The sequence below is a fragment of the Sinohyriopsis cumingii genome, chromosome 11, assembly GCF_028554795.1.
Source record: "Sinohyriopsis cumingii isolate HCF-2022 chromosome 11, ASM2855479v2, whole genome shotgun sequence".
Taxonomy (NCBI): domain Eukaryota; kingdom Metazoa; phylum Mollusca; class Bivalvia; order Unionida; family Unionidae; genus Sinohyriopsis; species Sinohyriopsis cumingii.
This window is the reverse complement of record NC_142971.1, coordinates 4,405,079-4,432,254: the sequence shown is the minus strand read 5'-3', so window position 1 is coordinate 4,432,254 and position 27,176 is coordinate 4,405,079. Positions and strand designations below refer to the sequence as shown.

At 39.2% G+C, this 27,176-nt stretch overlaps 1 protein-coding gene across 1 annotated transcript in view; it reads left to right on the top strand.

The window, feature by feature from the left end:
- The first annotated feature begins 785 nt into the window (after window positions 1-785).
- Window positions 786-27,176, top strand: part of LOC149787543 (uncharacterized) — a 61,251-nt gene continuing 34,860 nt past the window's right edge. Inside the window, exons 1-2 of the mRNA XM_089975576.1 lie at window positions 786-1,247; window positions 22,768-23,172. Of these exons, the coding sequence (XP_089831702.1) occupies window positions 914-1,247; window positions 22,768-23,172 (739 nt within the window). The 5' untranslated portion in view covers window positions 786-913. The remainder of the gene's footprint in view (window positions 1,248-22,767; window positions 23,173-27,176) is intronic.

The following is a 27,176-nucleotide window of genomic DNA, read 5'->3' as shown; positions in this document are numbered from 1 at the left end:
CAATATAAAATATCTTCAAGCAACCGCAACAAGTCATAGTCATGTAAAGTTGTCCAAACACAACAATTTTTATGTATCATTTGTTTGTTATGTCTATTTGTTGTATTTGCCTTTGAAAAAGATTCATTAAGTGTCGAAAGCGCTCAGGCTAGTTATATACTAGTTTTGCACTGTTTGTAGTCAGTTTATTGCACACACACACACACACACACACACACACACACATATATATATATATATATATATATATATATATATATATATATATATATATATATATATATATATATATATATATATATATATATATATATATATATATATATATATATATATATGAAGTATAAAAACCATCACGCGTTACCCAGTCACTGATCCTGACTAATGTGCGATTTTGACATTCAGTCAGTTTGTTTTAATGAAGTTTATGTACGGATAGGGATCATCCGAACATAACTTTAACGGGTATGCACTATCGATAGTCATCCAAACATATATATATATATATATATATATATATATATATATATATATATATATATATATATATATATATATATATATATATATATATATATATATATATATATATATATACACATACACACACACACACACTAAATTTTCACGTCTTAAAATATTATAGATAATTAATTGAAAAGATATGCAGTCAAACATGATAGAGCAGGAAACCGGCAGTACCTACTTGATAACTAATTGACAGAGCTCCGGGATATATAACGAGTGACACTTCTGTAGGTCGCTCATTGTAATCCTAACGGTTGCACTTCGTATGGCCGAACATCTCTTCTTTTGAATATTCTCGTTAATTGCGATAACACTGGCGGTGATGGGTGAACAAACTTACATCGTTGCTATCACCCACTGCGTTTAGAAATTTAACTTTGCAAGCATGAAGGGAACAGTGCTTCTGGTTTTTGCATTTGCATTATGTTGGTCTGGATTTTGCGCTGAAGAATGTTCCTTTGTGGACGTGGATGGCAGGAGACTGTTGCAGGTCAGTCAGGGTGTGAGTTGCTATCTTACTGCAGGAACATATGATGCGTGGGGATTTGACGTTAACGGCACGTTGGAGGTACGTCGAGCGTCGACAAGTTCAGTCGCAATTCTTAATTTACAAGCGCTCAATACTATCAGAGTTGGGTCGGCGGGAAAAATTGTGTCGGATGCTACAGGATACGAGGCCAGAGAGGGACCAGGAGCAGGAAATGCTTACGGATCGGGAGGTAAGAGATTGTTTTCTTCCCCTCAAACAAAATCTCGTCCTAACATTTTACAAGACAGAACGAAACTAAGGTTCCATGAATCATAATATCTCACTTACGAACGCTTGTATATACATTATATGACGTTGCTGCTCATGAACACAGGTGTACATAAATGTCTTAGGATTGTCGACGAATACGATGCTGCAGAGAACGTACATTTTCCTGCATGCTTCAACTGACAGAAAAATGAAATAAAACACATTAATCGACGAACGAAATCATGGCATTCGTGTTCTTCAAAAAAGTCAGAAGGCTGCGAGCTTATTTCCTGTGCATACAATCCGTATCACGCCCATCTTGCATGCAGAACTTTCTAAAAGGACGACTAGCTTTACTGTAAAACAGGATTACTATTATATTTTATAATGGTGCTTGCTAAATGATGCTCTAATTATTCGTGACGTTAACATCACAAATGGATTATACGAAAAATTATATGGGATATCCATTTCGTTTGCTTAATGATATCTTTTAAAGGACTCTTGGGCGGGGTCATTTTCTTTTAAAGGCAATGTTTGTGTTCGTGCGTGCGTGCGTTTTTGCCGTGAAAAAGTTCAATATTTGTTATCCGATTTTCCACAAAAAAAATAATAAACATAAATAAATACATTAAAATATTAAAAATTTGTTTGTATGGTCTGATGATTAAGAAGGTTACGATGAAGCCCATTGGTTTCCCTGAGAGAGAGAGAGAGAGAGAGAGAGAGAGAGAGAACGACTAAAATCGTAAGCATATTCGCTTTTTCTCAAGATTTTGAATCTCTCTCTCTCTCTCTCTCTCTCTCATTACCATCGAAATTGTAGTCTTTCTTTTGAATGACGTAAGATCAAACTTTGTTCCAAATGACTACAGGAATATAAAAGTCACGTATTAAACATCAATACTAGGGGACAAATTTCCACATTATTTTACAATGTAGAAAACAAACATTCTTCTTTGCTTAATATTCTGATCACAAATTTTAGATTAACTTTTCCCACGACTCCCACAAAACGATGTGTTTTAAATACCACTCATTGGTTCTGCTCTATCAAATTTGTTTATTTATTTAAAATAGGAAATTCTGTACTAATATACTTAAAACAAAACAAATTTTTATCCCAATCTGCCAGAAAAAATTGTATTTATTCATAAGCCATGATAACTTATATCTACACAATTGACGACAAGTAAAAGATCGGGCAACAAAAATGATCGAGTCGTTTGCAACTAATTCATCAGGTTTTGTTTTTTTTAACAATTGAGAACTGGAATATTTCAAGCGTTAAACATATGATAGATGTTAAATTATGTACTCTAAAATATGTGAAAACACTCTTAAATATGTGTACACTTGCCTGAAGATACTGGTTAATATGTGTACACTTGCCTGAAGATACTGGTAAATATGTGTACACTTACGTACAAATGCTGTTAAATATGTTACACTTGCGTGAAAATAGTGTTAAGTGCATTACATGTGCGTGAAGATGCTACATTAGATTGCGTATAATAATGGTATCTAATGATTTAATATCCAAAATTCTATAATTTAACATTCCTTAATATGTAATGTAGACCTGTTTAAAAGCAAGCAGATACAAAGCTACGAATTGAAGACAAGAAAGATATGCAGTGCTACTCAGAATAAAATTTGTGGCGCTCAACATGGAATCATATTATACGAGAGAGAGAGAGAGAGAGAGAGAGAGAGAGATTAACAAGAAACAAAAGTGAACTCAACATTGATCATCTGAATACCCAATCTTCTCTTTGGCAATTAATATCAGTATGCAATTAAAATTAATAGTAGGACTATGGTGATAATGCAATAATTCATTTTCCTTCGTTTGTATATTTGGTAACAAGGGAAAACCCCGTGAAGAACCAATTACCCTCGTGAACCTACTGGCAAATTTTCTCGCATACCCTCATTGGCCGAGCTGAGGCTCGAGCTCCGTAGACGGAGGTGAGATGTCAGTGATGTGTAAAGGTGAGCACTCGGCCACCCAGGGTGCCATATGCAAAACCAAATGCATTATATATTATTTACATTCTGATATCGATTGTTGACAAATTGAAATTGAAATTACCTCAAGCTCTCAGCTTGCCAGCACAATTTTTGCTGTTTGGCCAGTTGGAATTTGAAAGCAAAATGTCTGATGTCAACATTATTTGCAAGCGAGACAATTCTTCAATTAAAAAACCCCACAAGATTTATTTTCTTGTCATCGCATCATAGCAGATGTGTAGTTTCAAGCCTAAATTACTTCACTTCGGTCCCTTACTGATACTATTGGCTAAACAATGTTATTGGTTTTAAGACACATGTTGCATCCATTTTGAATTATGCCCATGAAGTATGCAAATTTCATCACGCTAATGCAAAATATCTTCAAGAATTATTTAATTACACAATGTTCTATATTGTTTTGGGAGACATGGGTAGATTATCGCTGCTTGTTATATAGGCATAATTATAAACTCTGACAATGTCATCGTTTCTTCATGTATAATAAAGTTATATATCATTGCACTGTAATGGAATATTTTTTAATAGTTGTACACATGGAACGAATTGTTTGCTTGATATATGTTTAACGGGCACATCAGCATTAAAAAAAAATTATATAATGCAACTCCATATACCACGGCACCCGAACTTTTTGTCTGGTCTGGTCGGTATTGGAACCTTCAACTCACTTCTTCTTCTTCTTCTTCTTATTATTATTATTGTAACAAATACCATTAATCAATTTGGCTTGGTTCCAAGAAGACAGCTTGTAATGCTTTTGCATTCGACTTGGAATTTAAAACTTATTCACATGTAATGAAAAATATAAATATTCATTTACACATTACGTGTTTTATCACATAATGCAACAGAAACAAGACGATAGGCAAGATCTATGTAAAAAGGTCAATAAAATTTGTAACAGCGATGAAACTGAACATAAAATTAAAATATTTTACGTTCGAATTTGATTTAAAATAAACATGGAAGGAAATATATTCTTTAGTAATACAAAATCTATTTTAATGTGTTAAATTCATATTAATCAACAAACAGTCGTTCTTAAATTGGGAACAGATTTAAAAAGTCTTTAAATGTTTTTTTTTTTTTAAATATAGTTTTATTTATTCCCAACTTTGATTTTTCACGTTAACAAATTGTATTGTTATGAATTAATGTGTGTGTGCTTCTTTATTCAGTGCCCTTTGATATATATTTTTAAATTATGAGACACAAAAAATTGTGAATAAAAAAGATGGGTTTCTGGTGTGTGTGTGTGTAGAGAGAGAGAGAGAGAGAGAGAGAGAGACGCAAGCAACCGATATACCTATATCAAATTAAATGCATCCTTTATCTTTATGTGAATCGCACATATTTATGACAGAAAGAAATGAAGATAAACGTAATGCTATTATTAGCGGACACAATGGGTAATTGGCGGAGGGTGTCTGAACCAACGGCCCCCATCCCACCCCCAACGACGAGCGCCAAACATCAGGAACGTTTCCTTAAACAACGGTTAGAAGGTTAAAACTATTCTGCTGACACACTTGAAAAGCAGGAGCTACCAAGATACTCCATCTCTGGATTCCCACGGGTGGGTGGGGGGGTCTATCTCACAGACCCGTCGCCAACTTGTTTAAGCTTTCTTTGCCGCTAGACGATACTAAACGATATTTCTTAATCAGCCCCTGATTATTATGTCATGGATATATTAATCATGCTAGATTTTCAACAACGACAAACTCTTTCTTTACATATTTTACGTGTTTCACGGTGAAAACCGAGTATTGCTACGATTTGCTATTCAGTTGGCCGATGATCAACTCCTTTAATTCTCAAAACTTATAGGCTCGCCAAAAAATATGCTCAGCAAAACTGGGAATTCGCAATGTAGGTTGCTCTAGTGATTTTGGCATGTGGACTTGATGACATGGAGACATAGTTACAAAACATCCGTAACTTATAAGTACTCTTAAATACGAACTTCCGGATCAGCAGAACTGGTCAACTGTGTCAGTCATGTGCATGTTAGTAGTGAAAGGGGTGAGATTAGCGTCAATGGGAATTAGCATTACAAACACCCCCTGGGCGAGATTAGCGTCAATGGAAATTTAACATTAACCACCCTGGGCGAGATTAGCGTCAATGGAAATTTAACATGGGCAAAAAACCCTGGGTAAGATTAGCGTCAATGGAATTTAACATTGGAGAAAGGAAAAAAAAGGAAATATTGAGATTAGCGTCAAAGTCATTCGAACAATGGAAAAAAAAATATCGATTCTAGGGACAAAGGCAATTGAACATGGGGAATAGAGTTTGGGTCTGTCTAGGGACAAGGGGAATTGAACATGGGAATAGAGTTTGGGTTTGTCTAGGGACAAAGGGGAATTGAACATGTTAGAAAAAAAAAACTACTTTAGGGACATGGGGAATTGAACATGGGATTTTTTTAAAAAAAAATTTTTATAAAGGGGTAGGCAATCGAAAGGCTATCTCTTTTCGAGAAATGTGGGTGGCCCTGAAATGGGCCTTTGGGTTTATGTTAATATTAATATTAACATAGACGGCATCTGTCACATCTTCTTCTTCTTAAACTCCTTCTAACTGCAGGTCCATACACAAGTACACTCTTGAGGCATCCTTGTCTTTCTATGTAAACTCTTCTCATCCATAGACTAGTATCTGTCCTATCAACAACAGTCCACTTGGACCGGACATACATGAGCATGTCCGTCCTAAACATCATGGAAGACACAAGGGTGGATGATTCAACTGTGGTCCACATCTTGAGGCGACGAGAACAGGTGAATCAATGCAGTGAACTGCGCTTATTTATAGGTAGAGGAAGGATTGAAACGGATAGAGTCCATTCACCAATCCGAACACGCGTTACAAAATTCAGTCAGTCCGCATCCAATCCGAAGAGAGCAGTCTGTGACGTCATGTGGTCTATATAGATTCGCTAGCGCCTGTGTGCTGTCAATCTATGCGACAGTGATTCAACATGACGGAAACTCAGAAAACGATCCATTGGGGTGCACCAGCAGTGGAGACCGCCCAAGGGAACCCGGACTTACTTTCAGAAGAGGTACATTGGGATTTTGTGGATTTTCTTACCTCCCAAGAATTTGTTCCGGAACCTTCGTCTCATTCTTCATTACCGCAAGTGGAGAATTTTAGACAGAGACAGAAAGAAGAATTGGAGAAATTTATGCAACGACAAAAGGAAGCGGAACAAGCTTTTCTCCTACAGCAACAGCAACAGCAACAAGAAGAGGTAAGAAAAAAAACAAAAACAAGAAGAAGTAGCAGCAAAGAAACAAGAGGGTGAAAATCAAACGGCTACGGTACTGTTAGACATTTTAGCGGAGTTAAGAAGTCTGAAACAAATGTATCAGACTTCTTTATCACGACCGAAGAGAATACGACCTTCCCGAGCTAAACACGCCAACCCTGTGACTAAGCCTATCGTACCACCCTTAGTGATTTCAACCCAATCATCATCATCATCAGAAGTAGGCCTCGGCCATGGCAAAGGCTTAAGGCAGTTAAAGTTGATTGCTTAAACTCACCCCTACACCAAAAAAGGCCCTTTTCAGGGCCACCCACTTCTCTCGAAAAGAGATAACCTTTCAATTTGCCAATAACTCAAAAATCAACAAAAAAAACCCATTTTACCCTTATAGTACATGTCTGTGTATGAGTGCGTGAGTGTAGCTTCTTATTTTAAAATCAAAACTCAAAGACACTTACCTTATATAATTAATGTATTCTTTTCTCCATAGTTACAATCCAATTCACAATTCACAACAGAACACTTTATAAATTACATTCACTTCTTCTGTTTCTTTTTTTTACTCTCTCTTTTTTTTCAATTTCATCACCGTCACAGTCTTTTCCTCATCTTCCTCCTCACTTTCTTCCCTTCTTCTTTTCTTCTCCTGTTTCTTTTTCTTCACCTGGCTGCTTTCTTCCTCTGAAGAATCTCTCTCTTTTTCTGAAGAATCCCTCTTTTCTTCCGACTCCTCTTGTTTCTTTTTTGGGCAATCTGGAGACCAATATCCTTTTTCTTGACAATAATAACAGGTATCTTGACTTTTGTCTTTTCTAGCCCCGGTTTTTGTTCTTTTTTGACGGTCTGGACACTCTCAAGACCAATGCCCTTTCTTCTGACAGATATAGCAAGTATCTTGACTTTTATCTCGAAAGCAAGGAGAGTAGTCCGTCGGCTGGTCTGAAGAGAATTTTCTAATGACCCCTCGCAAAGCTCTGATGAAACGTTCCATCTGGGTAGTCTCTTCCATCGTTGTGCTCGGTTTGAGAGTGAAATGAATAGTGAAAGGACAAGACACACCCTTTTTATATACGCTGGTTTGTCATGACTATAAATTAGTCTATGGTGTTTAAACTTGAGTCATTTGACGTTTTGCACTCAAGATGAAACGATCCTATTCATTCGAGAAGAAAGAAGAAGAAGAAAGTAAGAGGCAGAAACGTGATGAATCGCTTCGTACCAGAGCTGAAGTCTTGGCACAAATTCATGCCAGTGATTTTGAAGAGGACATGAGTGAACCAGAATCCGAACCCTCTAAACAAAGTTCACCACCCTTAGTTAACCCTGAAAAGTACTATTCCATTCGAGAGACGGAAAAGCGCTCCTCTAGAAAATTTAGAACCACGGCTTACACCTACACAGTGAAGTTTAAAGATTTCAAGTCCGACGTACCATTGGAGAAAGCAAAAGGGTTTATCACCGAGATGTGGGATTCTTTGCTCACCGCACTCAAGCGACAATGTCAACCCAAAGAAGACGATCGCTTGACACTATCCATAGATCACGACAGCTTGAAATCCCCTGTTTGGATCGAGTTTAGCAGACCCGCAGAACTAACCCCTTCCTAAGTCATGGACAAGATTCAATACGTACAACAATCTAATGACCAGTTTGACATCCCCGATGGTAAAGCCACACTGAAAATGGCCCACGTCTCTCCTCCTCAAGGGACCGGACAACGCAGTAAGGTGTTATTGGTGAACGACCTTCGCAGCACCAAAAAGAGTCTCGTCCAAATTAACAACCCTCAAGACCAGATGTGCTTAGCCCGAGCCATCGTGGTGGGACGAACCTATGCCAACAAGAACGACACGGTAGAATGGAAAAGAACCTGGAAAACTATTCAACAATCGGACCGAGCCAAACAACGAAACGAAGCAGAACTCCTGTTGAAACAAGCTGGCCTGTCCAAAGACACACCCTGTGGCATTCCTGAAATGCAAAAATTGCAAGATGTCCTAGCTCCACGCTACACCTTGAAAGTGCACCCTCAAGAAGTGCGTGGGCCTCTGTTGTTTCGAGGGAAAGACTTTAAGGACGGAAAATACATTCATGTCTATTATCACGATGACCATTTCGATACCATTACCACTATCACTGGATTCCTGGAATACAGTTATTACTGTGAGAAATGTGACTCTGGCTATAACAATCGAGAGCAACACAAACATTGCGGATGGAAATGCCCAGGATGTTTGGCCTCTCCACCCTGTCTGAACGAAGGGCAAGAACCAGTGCACTGTCCTGCTTGTCTGCGCACGTTTTGTCAGCCCTGCCTGTTACCAGCAACATCTGAAGACGCAAGGTTCACAGCAGAAATGTGCTTGTCAACTCCTGAGATTGTGCCCTACGTGTGGACAAGGCATACGTACCAATAATGCCAAGGCACACGTATGTTCAGGAAAGAAAAAATGTCACATTTGTCACCACATCGTGGACTTGAAACACGAATGCTACGTGCAAAAATACCAACCCCCACCAGAGAAAGAGGACGGTCACAAGAAGAAAGGCAATTTCATCTTTTTCGATTTCGAATGCATGCAAGAGACTGGCATTCACATTCCTAATTTCTGCGTGGCTCATCGAGCGTGCGAGAAGTGCATTCAAGAACCTATCTTCAGTCATTGCCCTCACTGCAGCAAGATTCCCGGAGGGTGTGAAAAAATCTTTCGGGGACCGAACACGTTAGCCGATTTTGCCCATTGGGTCTTAGATCCCATCGACAAGACGTGGAGCCAAGAGGACATCGAACGTTACGGAGATTGTCATCGTCATGCCACAGTGATGGCTCACAATTTCTCCGGATACGATGGACAGTTTCTTCTCAGATACTATACGGAACAAGGCACCGAACGTCCTAAAGTCACTTTGAACGGAGCCAAAATCATTTTCATGCAAGTGGGACAAGTGCAGTTTAAAGATTCGATGAGCTATTTGGCCATGCCTTTGAGTCGAATGCCTAAAACGTTTGGAATGACAGAAATGGCTAAAGGGTACTTTCCACACTTTTTCAATACGGAAGCCAATCAACACGCCGTTCTACCCCATTTACCTGAGGCTCACTATTACGACCCCGACAACATGCGTACCGAACAACGAGAAGCTTTCTACGCTTGGTACCAGACTCACGCCTTGGACCCTTTCGACTTTCAGGAAGAAATGCTAAAGTATTGTCGTTCTGACGTGGAAATTTTACGGCGTTGCTGTGGAAAATTTCGAGAACTGTTCATGGAACACGGAGGGGTCGATCCTTTGAAAGAAGCTTGCACCATTGCCAAAGCGTGTTCCTTAGTGTATCGACAACGATTCATGCCTGAAAACACCGTGGCTGTCATCAGTCCTCAAACGACCCACTATGTCAAACGTCAATACTCGGTCAAAGCCCTACGTTGGTTACATTACTTGTGCGACAAGGAAGACAAATGGATTCAGCATGCCCGCAACGGAGGAGGCGAAAAGACCATCGGAACGTATTCGGTCGATGGCTGGGACTTAGAAAACCCCAAGATCGTGTACGAGTTTAACGGTTGCTTATTTCACGGATGTCCCGTCTGTTACCCTGATCGTAGCACTAAAAATCAGTTTTTACAACGAACCACGGAAGACTTGTACCAGGACACTTGTCAGCGACGCCTAAAGTTAGAACAGCAAGGATACCAAGTGGTGGAAATGTGGGAAGACGAGTACGATCACCGTATGAAAACCGATCCCGAGTTTAAACGTGCCGTGGAAAGTTACAAGCTGATGGACCCCCTAAACCCGAGGGATAGTTTGTACGGAGGAAGGACCAATGCCACCTGTTTGCTGTACCAAGCCGACGAAGAGAAAGGAGAAGAAATCAAATACTTGGACGTGTGTTCGTTGTATCCTTACGTGTGCAAATATTGTCCCTTTCCTGCAGGGCACCCACAATTGTTCACGGAACACATCGACCTGAAAAACATTCGACAATACGAAGGCTTGATCAAGTGTAAAGTTTTGCCTCCCACGAACCTATATCATCCCGTCTTACGTGCCGTCACCGTGAACCATCGTAAGACTTCTTTGAGACTAGCTTCTAAGACACGAGCTCGTGTTTGTGGATTTTTTTCTCGACTGATGCCATACAAGGCACGAATCAATTTGACGGGAAGATGCGACTGAAGGGACGTCATGTGCGAATGTTGTTTGAACGTTTTGAAAGGCACGATCCCTTTGTCCAAACACCAGAAACAATGCTTAAGCAAACATCGTCACGTTCTTCGCCAAATGGTTCAAAAGAAAATTCCCATTCGTGAAAAGAAGAAGATGTTAGTCCAACGTGGAGGCATTTTGCCTCTCTTGTTAGGCCCCATACTGAAAGCAGTTTTGGGAACCATGTTGGGAGGACTGGTGGGAGCAAGATAAAAAGGCCCTCGGAAGTCCCAAGATCTCAGAATCGACTCCTGACAACCCTATGGAAGGACGAAAACTAGCTTTAGTGCCTTACAATCGTGGCTACAAATATTTGTTTTGTGTCATCGACGTCTTTTCCAAATTTGCCTGGGTCGTGCCCTTGACTTCCAAATCGAGCAGCGAGTTAGTGCGAGCCCTGCAACGGGTGTTGAAACAAAGCGGTCGTCACCCTCTTCGATGGCAAACGGACAAAGGCACCGAATTTCTGAACCAAGCTTTCCAAAAAGAATTAAAGAAACGTGACAATCATTTTTTTACCACCGAGAATCCCGAAACCGAAGCCAGCATCGTGGAACGTTTTCGACGCACTTTGAAAGAACGCATGTGGAAATATTTTACGCATCACCACACTCTGAAGTACATCGACATCTTACCACACCTGGTGCAAGCGTACAACCAATCTTACCATTGAAGCATCGGACGTGCCCCGCAAGACGTGACTCCCGACAACGAAGTGTTGGTGTTTGAGCGTCTGTTCGGTACGTCCCCGACGAGGGCTGTCCCCAAGAAAAGTGGAGAGTTGGCCGTAGGAGATTTGGTGCGCATTGGCAAAACCAAACGCACTTTCGACGAAGGTTACTTACCTAACTGGACGACCGAATTGTTTCGTGTCACTGGACGAGTGCATGGCCGTTATCCTACCGTCTATAAATTGGAAGACATGAACGGAGAAGTGCTCAAAGGAACGTTTTATTTGCCCGAGTTACAACGTGTCACCAAAACAGAAGACGACGTGTACGACATCGAAAGCATTCTCGAACGCAGAACCCGTAAAGTGGGCAAACGACGTGTCAAAGAAGTCAAAGTACGTTGGAAAGGATATCCACCCAGTTTTGATTCTTGGATCGACGCTTCGCAAGTCATCGACTATAAAAAGAAGTGACCATCATGCCCTTTCACACAGACGCAGCTACGTCGACCACTCCTCCTTCACCTAGTTCTTCTGTGCAAGATTTACAAAAACAACCCTTGTGGGTGTGGTGTGGAGAATGTGTGCCTAAAACGCAAATCGTCTTTTTCTGCCAAATCTTCGTGGTGTATTGTGTCATCGGGGCAGCCATTGCCAATTTGAGTTTGCAACAAGGAGACAAACAATTGTGGACCATTTTATTGAGCAGTTGCATCGGTTACCTTCTTCCCAATCCCTCCCTGAAATTCTCCTCGAACGGGAAGCACGGGAACCTTGTGTCCAGTGCCAGTGCCAGTGCCAGTGGCCACTCCAACAACAACCACAACCAGAACCCCATTTTGGGCGGAGACACGCCTCTGACATCCACTAACCCCTCGGACAGCCACAGAACTCTGGAATTATGAGTCACCAAAACCAATTTTACTTAACCTTACCCAGTGACAGTTCCATGGAGGTGTTTCCCCACAACACGTTGTGCTGTTACACGGCTAAATTACCTCAAGCCATCCAGTTAGATCACGAAGCCCATTGGGAAGTGGCTTTAGTAGAAATGATTCACCCTACACAAATCCAAAACATCACCGAAAAGCAAAACACTTTTGAGGTCGAAATCCTGAACCAACAATTACAAGAAGCCATGAATGACATCGGGTTTTCAGGGGACACAAGACCATCCAACAATTCACCCTTCAATATCTACACCTTGAAAATTCCGGCAGGGTTTTATTTTAGTGGCCAACATTTGGTGGACACCATTACTTCCAGGTTCGAGTTCCCCTTTGGCAAAGCCCTGAACAGAGTCAAAAAAAGTGTCACCCTGGAGTACCATAAAGTGGCTCGTCGCTTACTGATGAAATTTCAGGATACCCAAACGTTGTCCATCAGTTTTAATCGTGACTTGTTTGATATTTTAGGTGGAGACACAAAAATGGCTCCAAATTTTAAACCGAAGATCAACAGCAATACGGAATTTTACAAGTTTTTTCGATTCCCTGTAGAACTGAACCAAGGGCTGAATTTGATGTTCGTGTACTCCGATGTGGTGGAGTATAACGTGGTGGGACACACCTCTGTACCGTTACTGCGTGTCATTCCTTTCAAAGTGGATAGTACCACGACCAGTGACCAGGAAGGTGGAAACACCTATCACGTCCACCGGGAATTTGTGCATCCTCATTATTTGCCTGTCATCAAGTCGTATTTGGACACGGTCAACATTGCTATAAAAGGAGATTTGGGACAAAATATTCCATTCACCAAAGGAAAAGTCACGGTGAAACTCCATTTTCGAAAACGGTTCTCTCACGACTCGTAAGTCATGTATCCAGTGTATCGAGGGGTTACACGACAGCGAGGACACGGTTTAGGAGATATGCTAAAATAGGCCTTTCGTTCGGTGGCCCCGGTGTTGAAACCGATGGTGACACGCGGATTGCACGCCTTGAAAGATGCGGCACTGACACAAGGCAAAGAATTTCTCCAAAATGTCATCATCGACAAACAAAACCCTAAAGAAGCCTTCATGAGGGCAGGCAAAAATGTCTTGATGCAAACGGGTAAAGACCTTTTGGGCCAACAAGACACACCTATAAATGCCCTGCACGCTACCGAGTCAAGCATTCAGCAAGGACAAGGCAGAAAGAGACGACGAAGAAAACACCCTTTCACCAGACTTCAAGCTAGAAAGGCCAGGAAAAGAAGAACCGTTCGAGACTTAGACGTTTTCGATTATTGAGACACTGCAACAAAAAAATGATGCACCGAGAGTCTTGCGCCTGTTCCAAGACGGAACTGGATCTGTTTGCCATGCCCCCACCATGATGACCATGCAAGAATCCCAATAGGTGGAATTTCATCCCGTCTCCTCATTGACCGATTCCGCTCCCATCGAGTTTGAAATCAAGGGACAGCCCGAAGATTACATCGATCTGAATAGCAGTTACTTGTACCTGAAAGTCAAAGTTCTAGATAAGGATGGAAATGCTATAGACACTGAGCCAGTAGCTCCCGTCAACAATTTCATGCATTCCTTGTTCAGCTCAGTGGACTTGTACTTGAACAACAAACTGGTTATCAGCAGCATGGATACTTACCCTTACCGTGCCTACCTGGAAAATCTCTTGACGTACGGAATAGACGCCAAAAACACTCATCTCAATGCCTGCGTGCTATGGGAACCTGACGAAGCGGGCGAATTTGATAAAACAGGTCTTGAAGCTGACCCCAAATCAAAAACAACCACCAATGAGGGATTTGTAGAACGAAGAAAGAGAATCATAGGACCCAACCAAACTTTAGAACTGATGGATCGTTTGCATTTGGACATGTGGTTGCAAGAAAAATATTTGCTGAACGGGGTGGATGTCCGCCTGAGACTGAATCGGAGCAGTACCGCTTTCCATTTATTGGCTGATGCTGGCGAGTACAAAACCAAAATCCAAGAAGCCAGACTCTACGTACGTCGTGTGGAAGTGTTACCTAAAGTAGGTAACGACATCAGTCAGACGTTGAGCAGAACGACCGCCAAGTATCCGATCCGACGCGTAGAAGTGAAAACTTTCACCATTCCTAGGGGACAGCGATCCATGATCGAAGATCATCTGTTCCAAGGACAGCTACCCAAACGTTTGATCCTTGGTATGGTCTCGAATGAAGCCTTCAACGGAGCTATCACTAAAAATCCTTTCAACTTTCATCACTTCAACGTGTCCAAGATTGAAGTCAGTCGCGATGGCAAGACCTTGTGTACCCGACCTTTCGAACCTGACTTTGAGAAGAAGAATTACTTGAGATCGTACTTGTCCTTGTACGAAGCCACGGGACAGTTAGGAACCAACACCAGTCACGGCATTACGTACGACGATTATGACGGAGGCTATGCTTTGTGGGCTTTTGATTTCACTCCAGACCAAGGCAGCGACGAGGGACATTTCCACCCTATAAAATCCGGCCAGATTCGTGTGGAAATTCAGTTCGGAAACAGAATCGGTGATGATGATGTAACGTTGAACGTCATCCTGTATGCAGAATTCGATAATACCATAGAAATCAACAGTTTGAGAGAAGTCATTCTAGATTACTAGAAGCCATGAAAGACTGTTATCCCTCTTTACCTAGTGGAGAAGCTTTGAAGATGGAATGTGAGGAGACCGTGGAAGGAGAATCCCAACACAAAGAGGAAAAGGACATCGTGATCAAGTCGAGATGGCCAGAACAAGAACAGCAACTGGTCTCCTACTGTGCTACATACCTGGCAGACACAATTACGATATGGATGAAGCATGATTACTATGGATGTCAAAACATCAGTCAAGAAGAAAAATTCAACGAATATCTGGACGAAGCTTGGAGTCTGTTTAAAAAAGACGTGTTACGTTGGTGGTATAAAGACTTGCATGAACATTTCTGTCCTCCATTAACGACTCGAGACATCCATTACATCAAAACCCTCTTTGACAAATTCAAAGAGAAAGTCGAGATCGAAATTGATCACTTATTATCAGCAAAAGAACATTTAGTGACTTATTTTGATCGTGATTTTTCTAGAAACGATGAGAAAGTAAATCGTTGATTTTGTGACTAGTATGCTTATTTTGTTGTCTTAAGCTAGGAAACGTAGTGTCCATCCATGACTCAATGACTTGCAACAGTGGAAATCACAATTTCATTCACAACTTTGCCAACCCTGTTTAAAGTAGAGTGTAAATTGAAAAAAATGTTTGATGTTATATTGTTGGATTATTGTTAAAAAATGTTAGAGTTGTTGGTTAGTGTTAAGTGATTTTTGAATAAAAAATGATTTGTTCTGAAAAAAATGCCTTTGTGATTTGTTTGGCTATAAGAATGTTTGATTCATGCTCTTTGACTTCTTACTATCCCTCTCATGAAACTCATTGAACATTGCGGCTCGAAAACCGTGGAGGGATGTTTTCCTTCACGTCCGCGCTTTGACTTTAAGAACCGGGTTGTTTCCAGTCTAACAATCCATTGTCGACTCATCCTCCTACGAAGATGTGCTCCAAACTAGCTAAGCTCAACGAAGCCTACGTTAATTTGCATAGGGTCAGACACAGTCTGATACCGAAGCCAGAAGAGATAGAGAATGTGAGAATGCTAAAAGTCACTGAAGACCTGATAGAAGAACTCTTCAGAGAAGAAGTGAACAGGGAGAAAGAAGAATGGACAGAGAAGTACAGACTTCAGAGACAGCAGCAATAACAACAACAGCAGCAGGAACCTGAACTTGAGAGAGGCTTTGTCGATTGTCGTATCGACACCAAAGAGTTCTTCTTCTCTTTCCGAAGAAGCAGACCTATCGCCAGAAAGTCTATCCTCAGAGGACATCGCATTCTTAGAAACTAAAAGATTGCCATAGCAAACAAAAAAAACCCAGCCCTTTTCAGGGCTACCCCAATACTCTAGAAAAGAAATAACAATCCATTTGCCAATGTGTGTAGGTAGAGTAGTGTGAATATAAACACTCTTTTTTATAGTGTGAGGGTATGTGTTTGTGTGTTTGTGTTTGTAACATCTCACGTACGTTGGTGTGGATAGTAGATTAAGATCATGTTTTTTTTGGCTGTTTGAGGTGTGGAGAGAGTAGATTTGGGGGGTTTGATTGAATTGCTTTGCGTATGTGAATAGTATATTGGAGTGATTAATTAAAAAAATTTTAGAATAGGAATGGGTAGTATAAAAAAGTGAGTGAGTGTTTCTTTTAGGTCCGCGCGTTTTTTTTGGTCATGATCTAGGTAAGATCAATTTTATGTTTTTAGGGGGATGTTTTCCTTCACGTCCGCAGTTTTAGTATAAATTGAAACTCGTTCGGCAGTCCAGCTATCCTTGTTAATTGATCAACACCAGAATGAACACGAGACTGGCGAAACTGTTGGAACTTCATGTGCATCTGGAATATGCCAGGCGCCTGTTGAACGAACTGGCCGCGGAGGCCATTGTGGAAGAAGGAAGGATGAGAGAGGAGGAGGAAAGAAGAAATAAAGAAGAGGAGGAGAGAAGATACAAAGAAGAGGAGGAAAGAAGATACAAAGAAGAGGAGAGAAGATACAAAGAGGAGGAGGAGAGAAGATACAAAGAAGAGGAGGAGGAAAAGGAGAAAAGAAGAAGAAATTTCAGAATCCCAGTAACCGAAAATTGGGATTCTGAAGCCACATATCCTGCCTCTGCTCTCTCCCCCCAAAAAGTAAAAAGCAACTGTGGAACAAGATGTGTATGTGGCGCCAGGCCTGGAAAGTGCCACCATTAACCAGGTGTCCATGACGTTCCAAAAAAAGCAGCCCTTTTCAGGGCTACCCAATACTTTAGAACAGAAATAACCATCAATTTGCCAATGTGTGTGTGTGTGTGTGTGTGTGTGTGTGTGTGTGTGTAGGTAGAGTAGTGTGAATATAAACACTAACTCTTTTTTCATAGTGCGAGTGTATGTGTTTGTGTGTTTGTGTTTGTAACTGCTCACGTAAGTTTGTGTGAATGGTAGATTATGGGTTTCTTTATTGTTTATTAGCGTATGTGAAGAGTATAGTTTGGGTTTTGTAACCGCTCACGTACGATTGTGTAGATAGTACATTATGGATTTTGTTTATTGTTTCTTAGCGTATGTGGAGAGTATAGATTGGGTTTTGTAACCGCTCACGTACGATTGTGTGGATAGTAGATTATGGATTTTGTTTATTGTTTCTTAGCGTATGTGGAGAGTATAGTTTGAGTTTTGTAACCGCTCACGTACGATTGTGTGGATAGTAGATTATGGATTTTGTTTATTGTTTCTTAGCGTACGTGGAGAGTATAGTTTGGGTTTTGTAACCGCTCACGTACGATTGTGTGGATAGTAGATTATGGATTTTGTTTATTGTTTCTTAGCGTATGTGGAGAATATAGCTTGGGTTTTGTAACCGCTCACGTACGATTGTGTGGATAGTAGATTATGGATTTTGTTTATTGTTTCTTAGCGTATGTGGAGAGTATAGTTTGGGTTTTGTAACCGCTCACGTACGATTGTGTGGATAGTAGATTATGGATTTTGTTTTAATGATTTGCGTGTGTAAATAGTAGATTTGGGGTTTGTTTATTGTTGCTTCACTTATGTGGATAGTATATTATATGAAATGAGAAAAGTAGGGGATGTTTTCCTTCACGTTCGCGCGTTGTTTGGTCATGATCTAGGTAAGATCAATTTTATGTCTTAGGGGATGTTTTCCTTCACGTCCGCGCTTTTCGTATAAGAACCCACAGTATTCGTCGTTCAAACCATGCTACAAAGAAGATGGCTTCGAACCACCTTGACAAAATGCAAAAATTACAAGACGTTTTAGACAATTTAGGAATAATGGAGCAGATGTTAGTGAGACTCAATGAAGACCACTATTCCTATAGTCCCCATCGACTAAAGATGGAAATTAATAACTTAAGAAAAGTAAAGGACATAATAAGTGGTGTCATGAAAGAGATAAAGGAGGAGAAGGAGGATGAAGAGGAAAGGATAAGAATACGAAAATGGAATGAAAAAATTGAAAAAGAAGAAGAAAATGAGAAGAGGAAGAAAGAAGAGGAGGAAGAGAAGAAGAAAGAAGAGGAGGAGAAAAAAAGAAGAAAAAGAGTGTAGGAGAGAAAATAAGAAGTTGGTGGAGAAAAAGAAGAAATTAGAAGCAGAAGAAGAAGAAGAAAAACCAAAGGCTCTTTTCAGGGCCACCCATATTTCTCGAAAAGAGAATGACTTTTCAATTGCCTACCCCCTTTTAAATTTAAATTTAAATTTAAATTTAAAAAAAATTTTATAAAAAAAAATCCCATGTTCAATTCCCCTTGTCCCTAAAGTAGTTTTTTTTTTCTAACATGTTCAATTCCCCTTTGTCCCTAGACAAACCCAAACTCTATTCCCATGTTCAATTCCCCTTGTCCCTAGACAGACCCAAACTCTATTCCCCATGTTCAATTGCCTTTGTCCCTAGAATCGATATTTTTTTTCCATTGTTCGAATGACTTTGACGCTAATCTCAATATTTCCTTTTTTTTCCTTTCTCCAATGTTAAATTCCATTGACGCTAATCTTACCCAGGGTTTTTTGCCCATGTTAAATTTCCATTGACGCTAATCTCGCCCAGGGTGGTTAATGTTAAATTTCCATTGACGCTAATCTCGCCCAGGGGGTGTTTGTAATGCTAATTCCCATTGATGCTAATCTCACCCCTTTCACTACTCATGTTCCTTGCTTACATTCGGTGCAACAAATCTGAAACACATTAAAGAAGAACAGATGAAAGCGAAAACAATGCATTCCTAATTATAACTATGATGACAGAAACATCCATTATATATTTTTCTATGACATTTATAGAAAGGTTGACGAACCGGACAAGAATGCATTCTTATTCCAGATACACACTTGGAAAGAGCCAAAGTCAGGTGACATAAGTGAGTTTTGAGAGCACTCTTGAATGGGATCACTGTGTCTTTGTATCTAAGTTCAGTGGGCAATTCATTGGACGTTGCTGGGCCCTGGTATGCAAATGAACGCTGTCCATATGACTTTGTTTTCATAGGGGGAATAATGAGTATACGATTGTCAGAAGAGGAGCGTAAGTATCTTGCTGGTGTGTACACATGGGTGAGGTCGGATAGGTATGTTGGACTAGAGTCCGTCAGTGAAACGTAGCACAGAGAACAAATTTTGTGTTTGATTCTGGATTGAATGGATAGCTAGTGTAGGGTACAGAGCAGTGGGGATGTGTGCTCTGATCGTGGTACTCTAAGTATGATCCGAGCAGCTGTGTTTTGAACTTTTTGAAGTTTCTGGAGTAGATAGTGAGATGAACCAGACATAACTGACTTACAATAGTCCAGTCTTGAAAGTACTAATGAACACACAAGTGATTTAGTGGCATCAACTGAAAGATATTTGCGAATGGAGCTGATGCGTCTCAGTTCAAGATATGCAGCCTTGCATATGTTCATGACATGATGGTGCAATGTGAGAGTGTGAGTAACGCCTAGGTTTCGTACTGATTGTGTGAATTTAATGTTGGTGTTGCTGATATTTATTGTTTGAGGTAATGGATGTGGATGAGAAAGTCTTTGTGTTGTGATCAGAATGGCCTCAGTTTTATCATCATTCATCTGCAGCTTGTTACATGTCATCCATGATTTCATAACAGAAATGCACCTCTCTATACCTTAGATGATAGCATCAACTTCAGTTGGGTGGCAAGATTTGTATATTTGGGTGTCATCAGTGTACAGTTAGTGAGACACTGGATGATGATCTATGATACTTGAGAGCGACTGAGTATAGAATGAAGAGAACATGTCCAAGAACAGACCCCTGTGGGCTGGAGTGTATTCCATTTGCAGAGACAATTTGTGTCCTGTTGACCAAGTAGGACTTGAACCACAGGCTATATATATATATATATATATATATATATATATATATATATATATATATATATATATATATATATATATATATATATATAATTTAAGCAATAGGCCATCACTGTGGTGAGTCATTAGGTCAGTACACTAGAATGCTTAGTTTTTAGCCACTTTCAGCTCTGGTAATGAAAGAGTTTCTTTTGGAGCTGGTGTACTAATGCAGTTTAGTTTTGAAAACTTTGCGATTGATAACTCCTTGAATCATAGGACTTCAAAATGTTTGCATTTACATCGTAGTGTACTAATAGCAGCGTGCATCTTCAAGGATCTGTTGTTTTGTAAAGGTAAATGTTGCCACATTTTTTTCCAACAACACATGTTCCTCCTAACGGTGAAAAAAAATACACGCTAAATAACGCCATTATTAAGGCAGTAGGATGTTGTCTCCAAAACATAAATATCAGGGTTTGACGCCTTACACTGTACGACTACTCAACTAGATAACAGACATGTAAATGTGATCATCGTTAGAGATGTGGCGTACACAATTTTGCCTTTTGCCTTCCCGCTGACAGCAGTGCTCAAATACTCTGCAACGGGCTAAAGGAATTAAGATATGATGCGCTTCAAAATGAACGGATGATGTTTTGTTTACATATCTGACACCTCCCATGGATATTCAGTAAGATATGACTTCACTTGACGAGAAATAAAGGGGACTAATCTGAGCGTTTTTGTAAAAATTTTCTACACACAACAATCATGAAGTGATGGACGAGTCGAACAACATTCTTATCTTATCAAAGCTTGATATGTGCAAATATAGATGTTCTTTTGTATTCGCATGGGTATTGTTTTTTCCCGCCTTAATACCGGACATATTTCATCGTGTGGTACAAAAGCTTTATATTTTAATGAGTGGAAAAGCCACGAGTTTAAATATAGCGTTTTTTGTGTGGCAAAAGATGAAATATATCTGACAATTAAGCGGGAAAAAAACATTTTCCTTTCATTCAATACCAGACGTGCCCATAAAACGAATCTTTTGAGTTTGAAGATCAAACTCACTCTTCTGCACACCATGGGAAACCAGCAACTTAACCATTACCAAGTATACAAAAACTTGATTGTCCACGACAGCAATGAGCATCATAACCTATCGATTAAAAATGATGGTTGATTGTCCACGACAGCAATGAGCATCATAACCTATCGATTAAAAATGATGGTTGATGGGTAAAGATGGACCATACCTCAATCTTTGCCAATTCCCAACGCTACTTACAAACCTCAGGATATGATGGAGCAAACTCTAGCAAGTATCCAAACTTATATTATACATATGTACCTATCTAACTACACCCTTTTTCCCCCAGCAACCTATGAACCTCATCATGCACACATCCATTCATCCATCTGTCCATCTATCCATCCATCCATCCATACATACGAAATACAAAGATACAATGAAGAGATTCGGACATACATAGACAGACGGACTGACCCATGTTCAGACATGGTCTTAGAATGTTTGTATGAGACATCAGTGGTATATATATATATATATATATATATATATATATATATATATATATATATATATATATATATATATATATACTCAAGAACAAAGAAAGATATCAACTAACAACATTGAAAAGTTCAGATTTTACGTTAGATAGACAAAATTATTTATATTTGCCTTTCGGTGGAGCATGCCAACTTACCATTGGAGAATGTGTTAAGTCAGTCAGGTGTATCGCGCGTAAATGACAAAGAAGTAGTTGTGTGTAATCATAAGAACGCAGTCGGAACCATAACGTGCACTGTAAACAGACGACGCCTGAGATAATATGTGATTTGTTTCTGTGTGTGTTTGGGAAGGGGGAGGGGTTGTGTCATCATAATAGAGCCAAATTTTAGCAAAGTGTTTTTCTTTTGACACTGACATATTTTGAAATCGACCTTGTTCATAAGCCTCGATAAGTTACGCAATTTGCTTATCATTACGTTCGTGTTGCTTGGTGTACATTTATGATCGATACTCTCGAGCGGTTCAACACTTTAACCAGTGACCAAGCCAACACGTATACTGCTGAGAGAGCTCATTTGAAAATAATTTTAAAAAGGAAACGTCAAATATAAATTTTTAAATATTCTCAAGTGATATTTAATGTTTTTTATATTTACCATCAGGAAAGAAATCAATGCAAGTATAGTGAGGATAGGCGGGTGAAACGTGCTTTACAGAGTCACTGTCAATATAAAGCACTAGTCAACTAACTGGACATTATACAGTTTGACTGTTACTCACAGAAGCACTGACTACAGACGACTTTAAAATATGACACATTAAATACCTAATATGGCTCAGAGAACATTTTTTTTAAATACATTTTTTTTTTATTATTTCAGCGGGTCATGGTGGTCGTGGGGGTCACAGAAGTTATGCCCTTTTGACCTCAACCGAGTCCCTGTCCTACGGAAATGTCTACGTTCCTCATGAGGTCGGCAGCGGCGGCGGCGGAACATGTGGTGGCGCAGGCGGTGGTGCTATTTACCTCAGAGCAAACGTTTCAGTCGTCATCGACGGAGTGCTGTCTGTTAACGGTGGTGATGCCAACGCTGGGAATCAGTGTGGAGGAGGTAGTGGCGGCAGTATTCTGATTGAGACAGACCACATACTCGGAAGCGGTTTCCTATCGGCTCGAGGGGGCAAAGGTCACCAAGGGGGTGGCGGCGGCGCTGGGGGAAGGATTTCTTTCAAGTACAGAGTGTCCAGCTTCGTGGGTGAGAGCATTGCTGATGGTGGCGTCGCAGGTACGTTATTACAGGGATAATATTCTTGTTCTGTGTGCATAAGTTCGCCAGACGGCTCAAAATATATTTTCTTTTTTACTATACCAAACATCTGTACACAATAAACTGTGTGTATTATCATTATTCTTACATGATCAGATACTAGGTACATATATTATATATAAAATACCTATATAGCGATAATATTCAACACAAAAAAAAAACATTCAAGTGTTAAGTGAAATTCTGACGTCTGAGTTCAGTATACATGATGAAAGCGAATTGCATCAAGCCAGCTAGAACCAGCCCATGCATGATATAAATATTAGGACAGAGTTTTTGAGTAAAAGTATTAAGATTTAAATTTTCTCTAAATATTATTCAAAGTGATATTTCATTAAATTATATTGAATATAATTTTCAACTAAACTATACTGAGACTAATTTTATTTATTTCTGTAATTCAACTGTATGCTATTTTTTAATACAGATGGCGCTTTTACGAGGAAATACAAAACCCCTTGTACTATAAAATAAATTTCTCTTGTATCCAGAAGTCACCCGTTTGGATGCACCTCACAAACGTCCATCATTTCCTGTGATACTATTTTACAAAAGCTAAAGCGAAAATAATATTTCAGAGCATCATCAATAGCACATAAAAAAGTTAATAGGTAAAATGACATCGGTTTTCTTACTCCTATCACAATCTTCATTTTGGAACATATTTTGTCGCAAAAGCCGAAATAATTCAATTGTGGAAAATCATGTCCGTATCATGATACAATGTTTACTTGCGATTAGAAGTATTAGATTTATTGCATGACTGTTTTTCAATACTAAATTTGCATTGTTAATGTACAAAGCCTCAACCTTTGAATGTATTTATATATTTAAAAAAAAAGCTTTAAAACTGGTTTGCATCCTTTAAAAACCTTAGTCCTTAAAAGTGGAAATAATTAGAGACAAAAGACATAATGTCACAGGAGATTTTACTTCTATTTATTGTAATTCTTACCATTATCAAACCAGTTAAAAAATAAATTTGTTCAAGAATTTTAAAAATATAAATATAGCACCCTTAGGTTCTAATTATTCAGCTACTCTTTGTCACATAAAAGATTAAATAAAAGATGAATTAAAAAAAAATAAAGAATTTTTGAAATATGAAAGTAGTGACCCATGATTTAGACTTATTAAGTGTGCTGCTCTTTGTCACATAAAAGTAGTTTAGCGAATTATCTATAATCAAAGAGAGAGAGAGAGAGAGAGAGAGAATGCCCCAAAACAGCATATTTCATTAAGTTATTGTAATTGTATACATGTATCCTGGGTCAATGAGCGTGTTTTGGGATACTCGTAGGGTCTTTCCTTCAGCAAGTATCAACAAGAGAAAAAATCTTCTGATTTTGCTCGATAATTATACAGGGTAGCATTTTACTGATCACTGTCTTTTTATTTGGTTTGATTTTTTTAATTGCCTACACGTATCCGGGGTAGCTGAGGGTGTTTTGGGACAGTATTTTGCTGTTTTAGGGTAGTCATGGGGTCTTTCAGTTTGTGATAATTACCAACATGGAGAAAAACACTCTCCTGATCTTACTCGATAATTATACAATGCAGGATTTTATTGATTACTGTCTTTTTCACGGTTTGATTCAGTACTACTGTATACATGTATTCTGAGTAGTTGAGAACATTTTACGCACAGTAGTCTTGTGCCAGCCACATGACTTTCAGGGTGATAGGCAGACACATTAAACTGTTGGATGTCTAATCCATGAATAAGATGTTTGGCAATAATCAAACATAAAATTGCTGGACAGATTTGGGGTGGCAGACAAGTCTTAAAAAACACTGCCTAAACTTTTAGAACAGTTTTTGCTTTAATATTCTTTAAAGGAATAACCTATGAAAATCTTGAGGACGCACACATTATGGTCAACATGTATTGGTTGCTTGACTTGGTATTAGGTAAGGAACCGACGGTCTACCATTTTTTCGGCTAAATGGCTTGTGAAATGGTCAAATGCAGGATTAGGTTGCAGATGTGTCTTAGATATCTTCTGATTGGGATTTCCTACCATTTGACATGTGTGACAAGATCTATGGTACTTACGAACATAACTTTTAATTTTCGGCAAATAAAAATGATTCAGAATCATGTGACAAGTCTTACTGACACCAAAATGATCATCTTAAGGAGTTTTATGGGCTAGACCAGCGGTTCCCAAAGTGGGCGGTGGGATTACCGAGGTGAGCGCTAATGCTGGATAATGCTTTTTACGGGGTAAGGTAGGGGGCTCTGAGGATAACTAAGGGGGCGGTGGCCCGAAAAAATTTGGGAACCACTGAGCTAGACTTAATTTCTTGTCGATACGACTTAGGAACAACAATTTGATAGCTCACTGTCCACTCATTACCAACATGTACATCAGGTAGTCTCCATTTTCTCATAACGACCCCATTTTTCACAAAGTAACAAACTGGTATACTTGTGTGACTTCAATTTCTGAAACCCAGTCTTGTGTCTTCTCTGAGGAATAGTACTTGGGAGCCTATAACCCACATTAAAATGACTTGCATACTTATATAGTAGCTGTTACTTTCTGCTCAGATATCTTACAAATGCAGTCAGACAATGGCTAGTGGTTTCTATTATTCTGTGAAGAAAATAACTTACTCATGAATCTCTCTCTCTCTCTCTCTCTCTGCTGAGTGATTAAGTGATTTAAGGTATGGAATTTATTTTATCCATTGTTCCAAGGCAACTATATTAATGATAACAGGCCAAATTTAATTTTCCATTTCAGAGTCATAAATATCATAGTTTTGTGAAGGTCAAAGCATCAGAAATATAAAACAATTAGCAAAATAAATATAATCTTTTTCATGGTGTTTTGCTGTTAGCAAGTGCAAACAACTTATTTTATTGCCCGCAAAAAATTCTCCAAAAAGTGAGCATTTTATGTACAGTGTATATATTGAATACAGATCCAGTAATGGAATGGTTTTGGGGATTAATTCTTGAACCAGTCACTAGGAAATGCAACCTGACTGTTCTTGAGGCATAATTTACAAATATATGTGGTATACAAAAGGAAATGTGTCTCAGCCAATCCATAATTTACAGTTTTAATTCCTCGTAATTTGCAATTATCAGTGTATGTCCAATCCAAAAACCAAATTGTGTGAAATGCTTGCCTTTATTCATGTGAAAGTGAAAAACAAAAGGGATTGGCAAATAAATCTATAAGAACGATGTAACAAGACAATCCATATATTTGTTTTTTATTATTGCCTACCTGAATGATATTTTAGTAGTGAATAGGGATAGTATAGGGTCTATGGGACTTATCATTAAAAACACCCCTGGGACAATATAGGGTCTATGTAAATTTAACATGGACAAAAATCGTGGGACAATATAGGGTCTATGGGAATTAACATGGCCAAAAACCCATGGGACTGTATAGGGTCTATGTAAATTTAACATGGCCAAAAAAACCCTGGGACTGTATAGGGTCTATGTAAAATTGAAACAGGGAGGGTCTCTATTTTTAAAAAAAATAAAAAACAAAATAAAAAAAGGGTAGGCAATGGAAAGGCTATCTCTTTTCGAGAAATATGGCTGGCCCTGAAAAGGGCCTTTGGGTTTTTTTCTTCTTCTTCTTTTAACTTCTTAACTTTTTCCACCATCCTCTTATTTTGTCCATCATTCCTTTCTTCTTTTTCTTTTCTGTTTCCGGCATCCAGTCTGGGTGACCCATGGCTCGGAACTTGGCCTGTATTTTCATCCAGTTGTTATTCAGTTGGTCGAATTCTAATTTCTTCTTCTTATTCTGTTCTTCCTTTCTTTCTTTAGTCCACCTTTCCTTTATGTTCTCTACTTCTTGGGTCAGCACTCTTTTCATAAGTTCCTCGGCTTTTATAAGTTGGTCAACACCCCATTTCACAAAAGACCACTCACTCCAAACTAAGATATCTTGTAGGAAGCATCTTACTAATGTTGTATTATCTAGAGC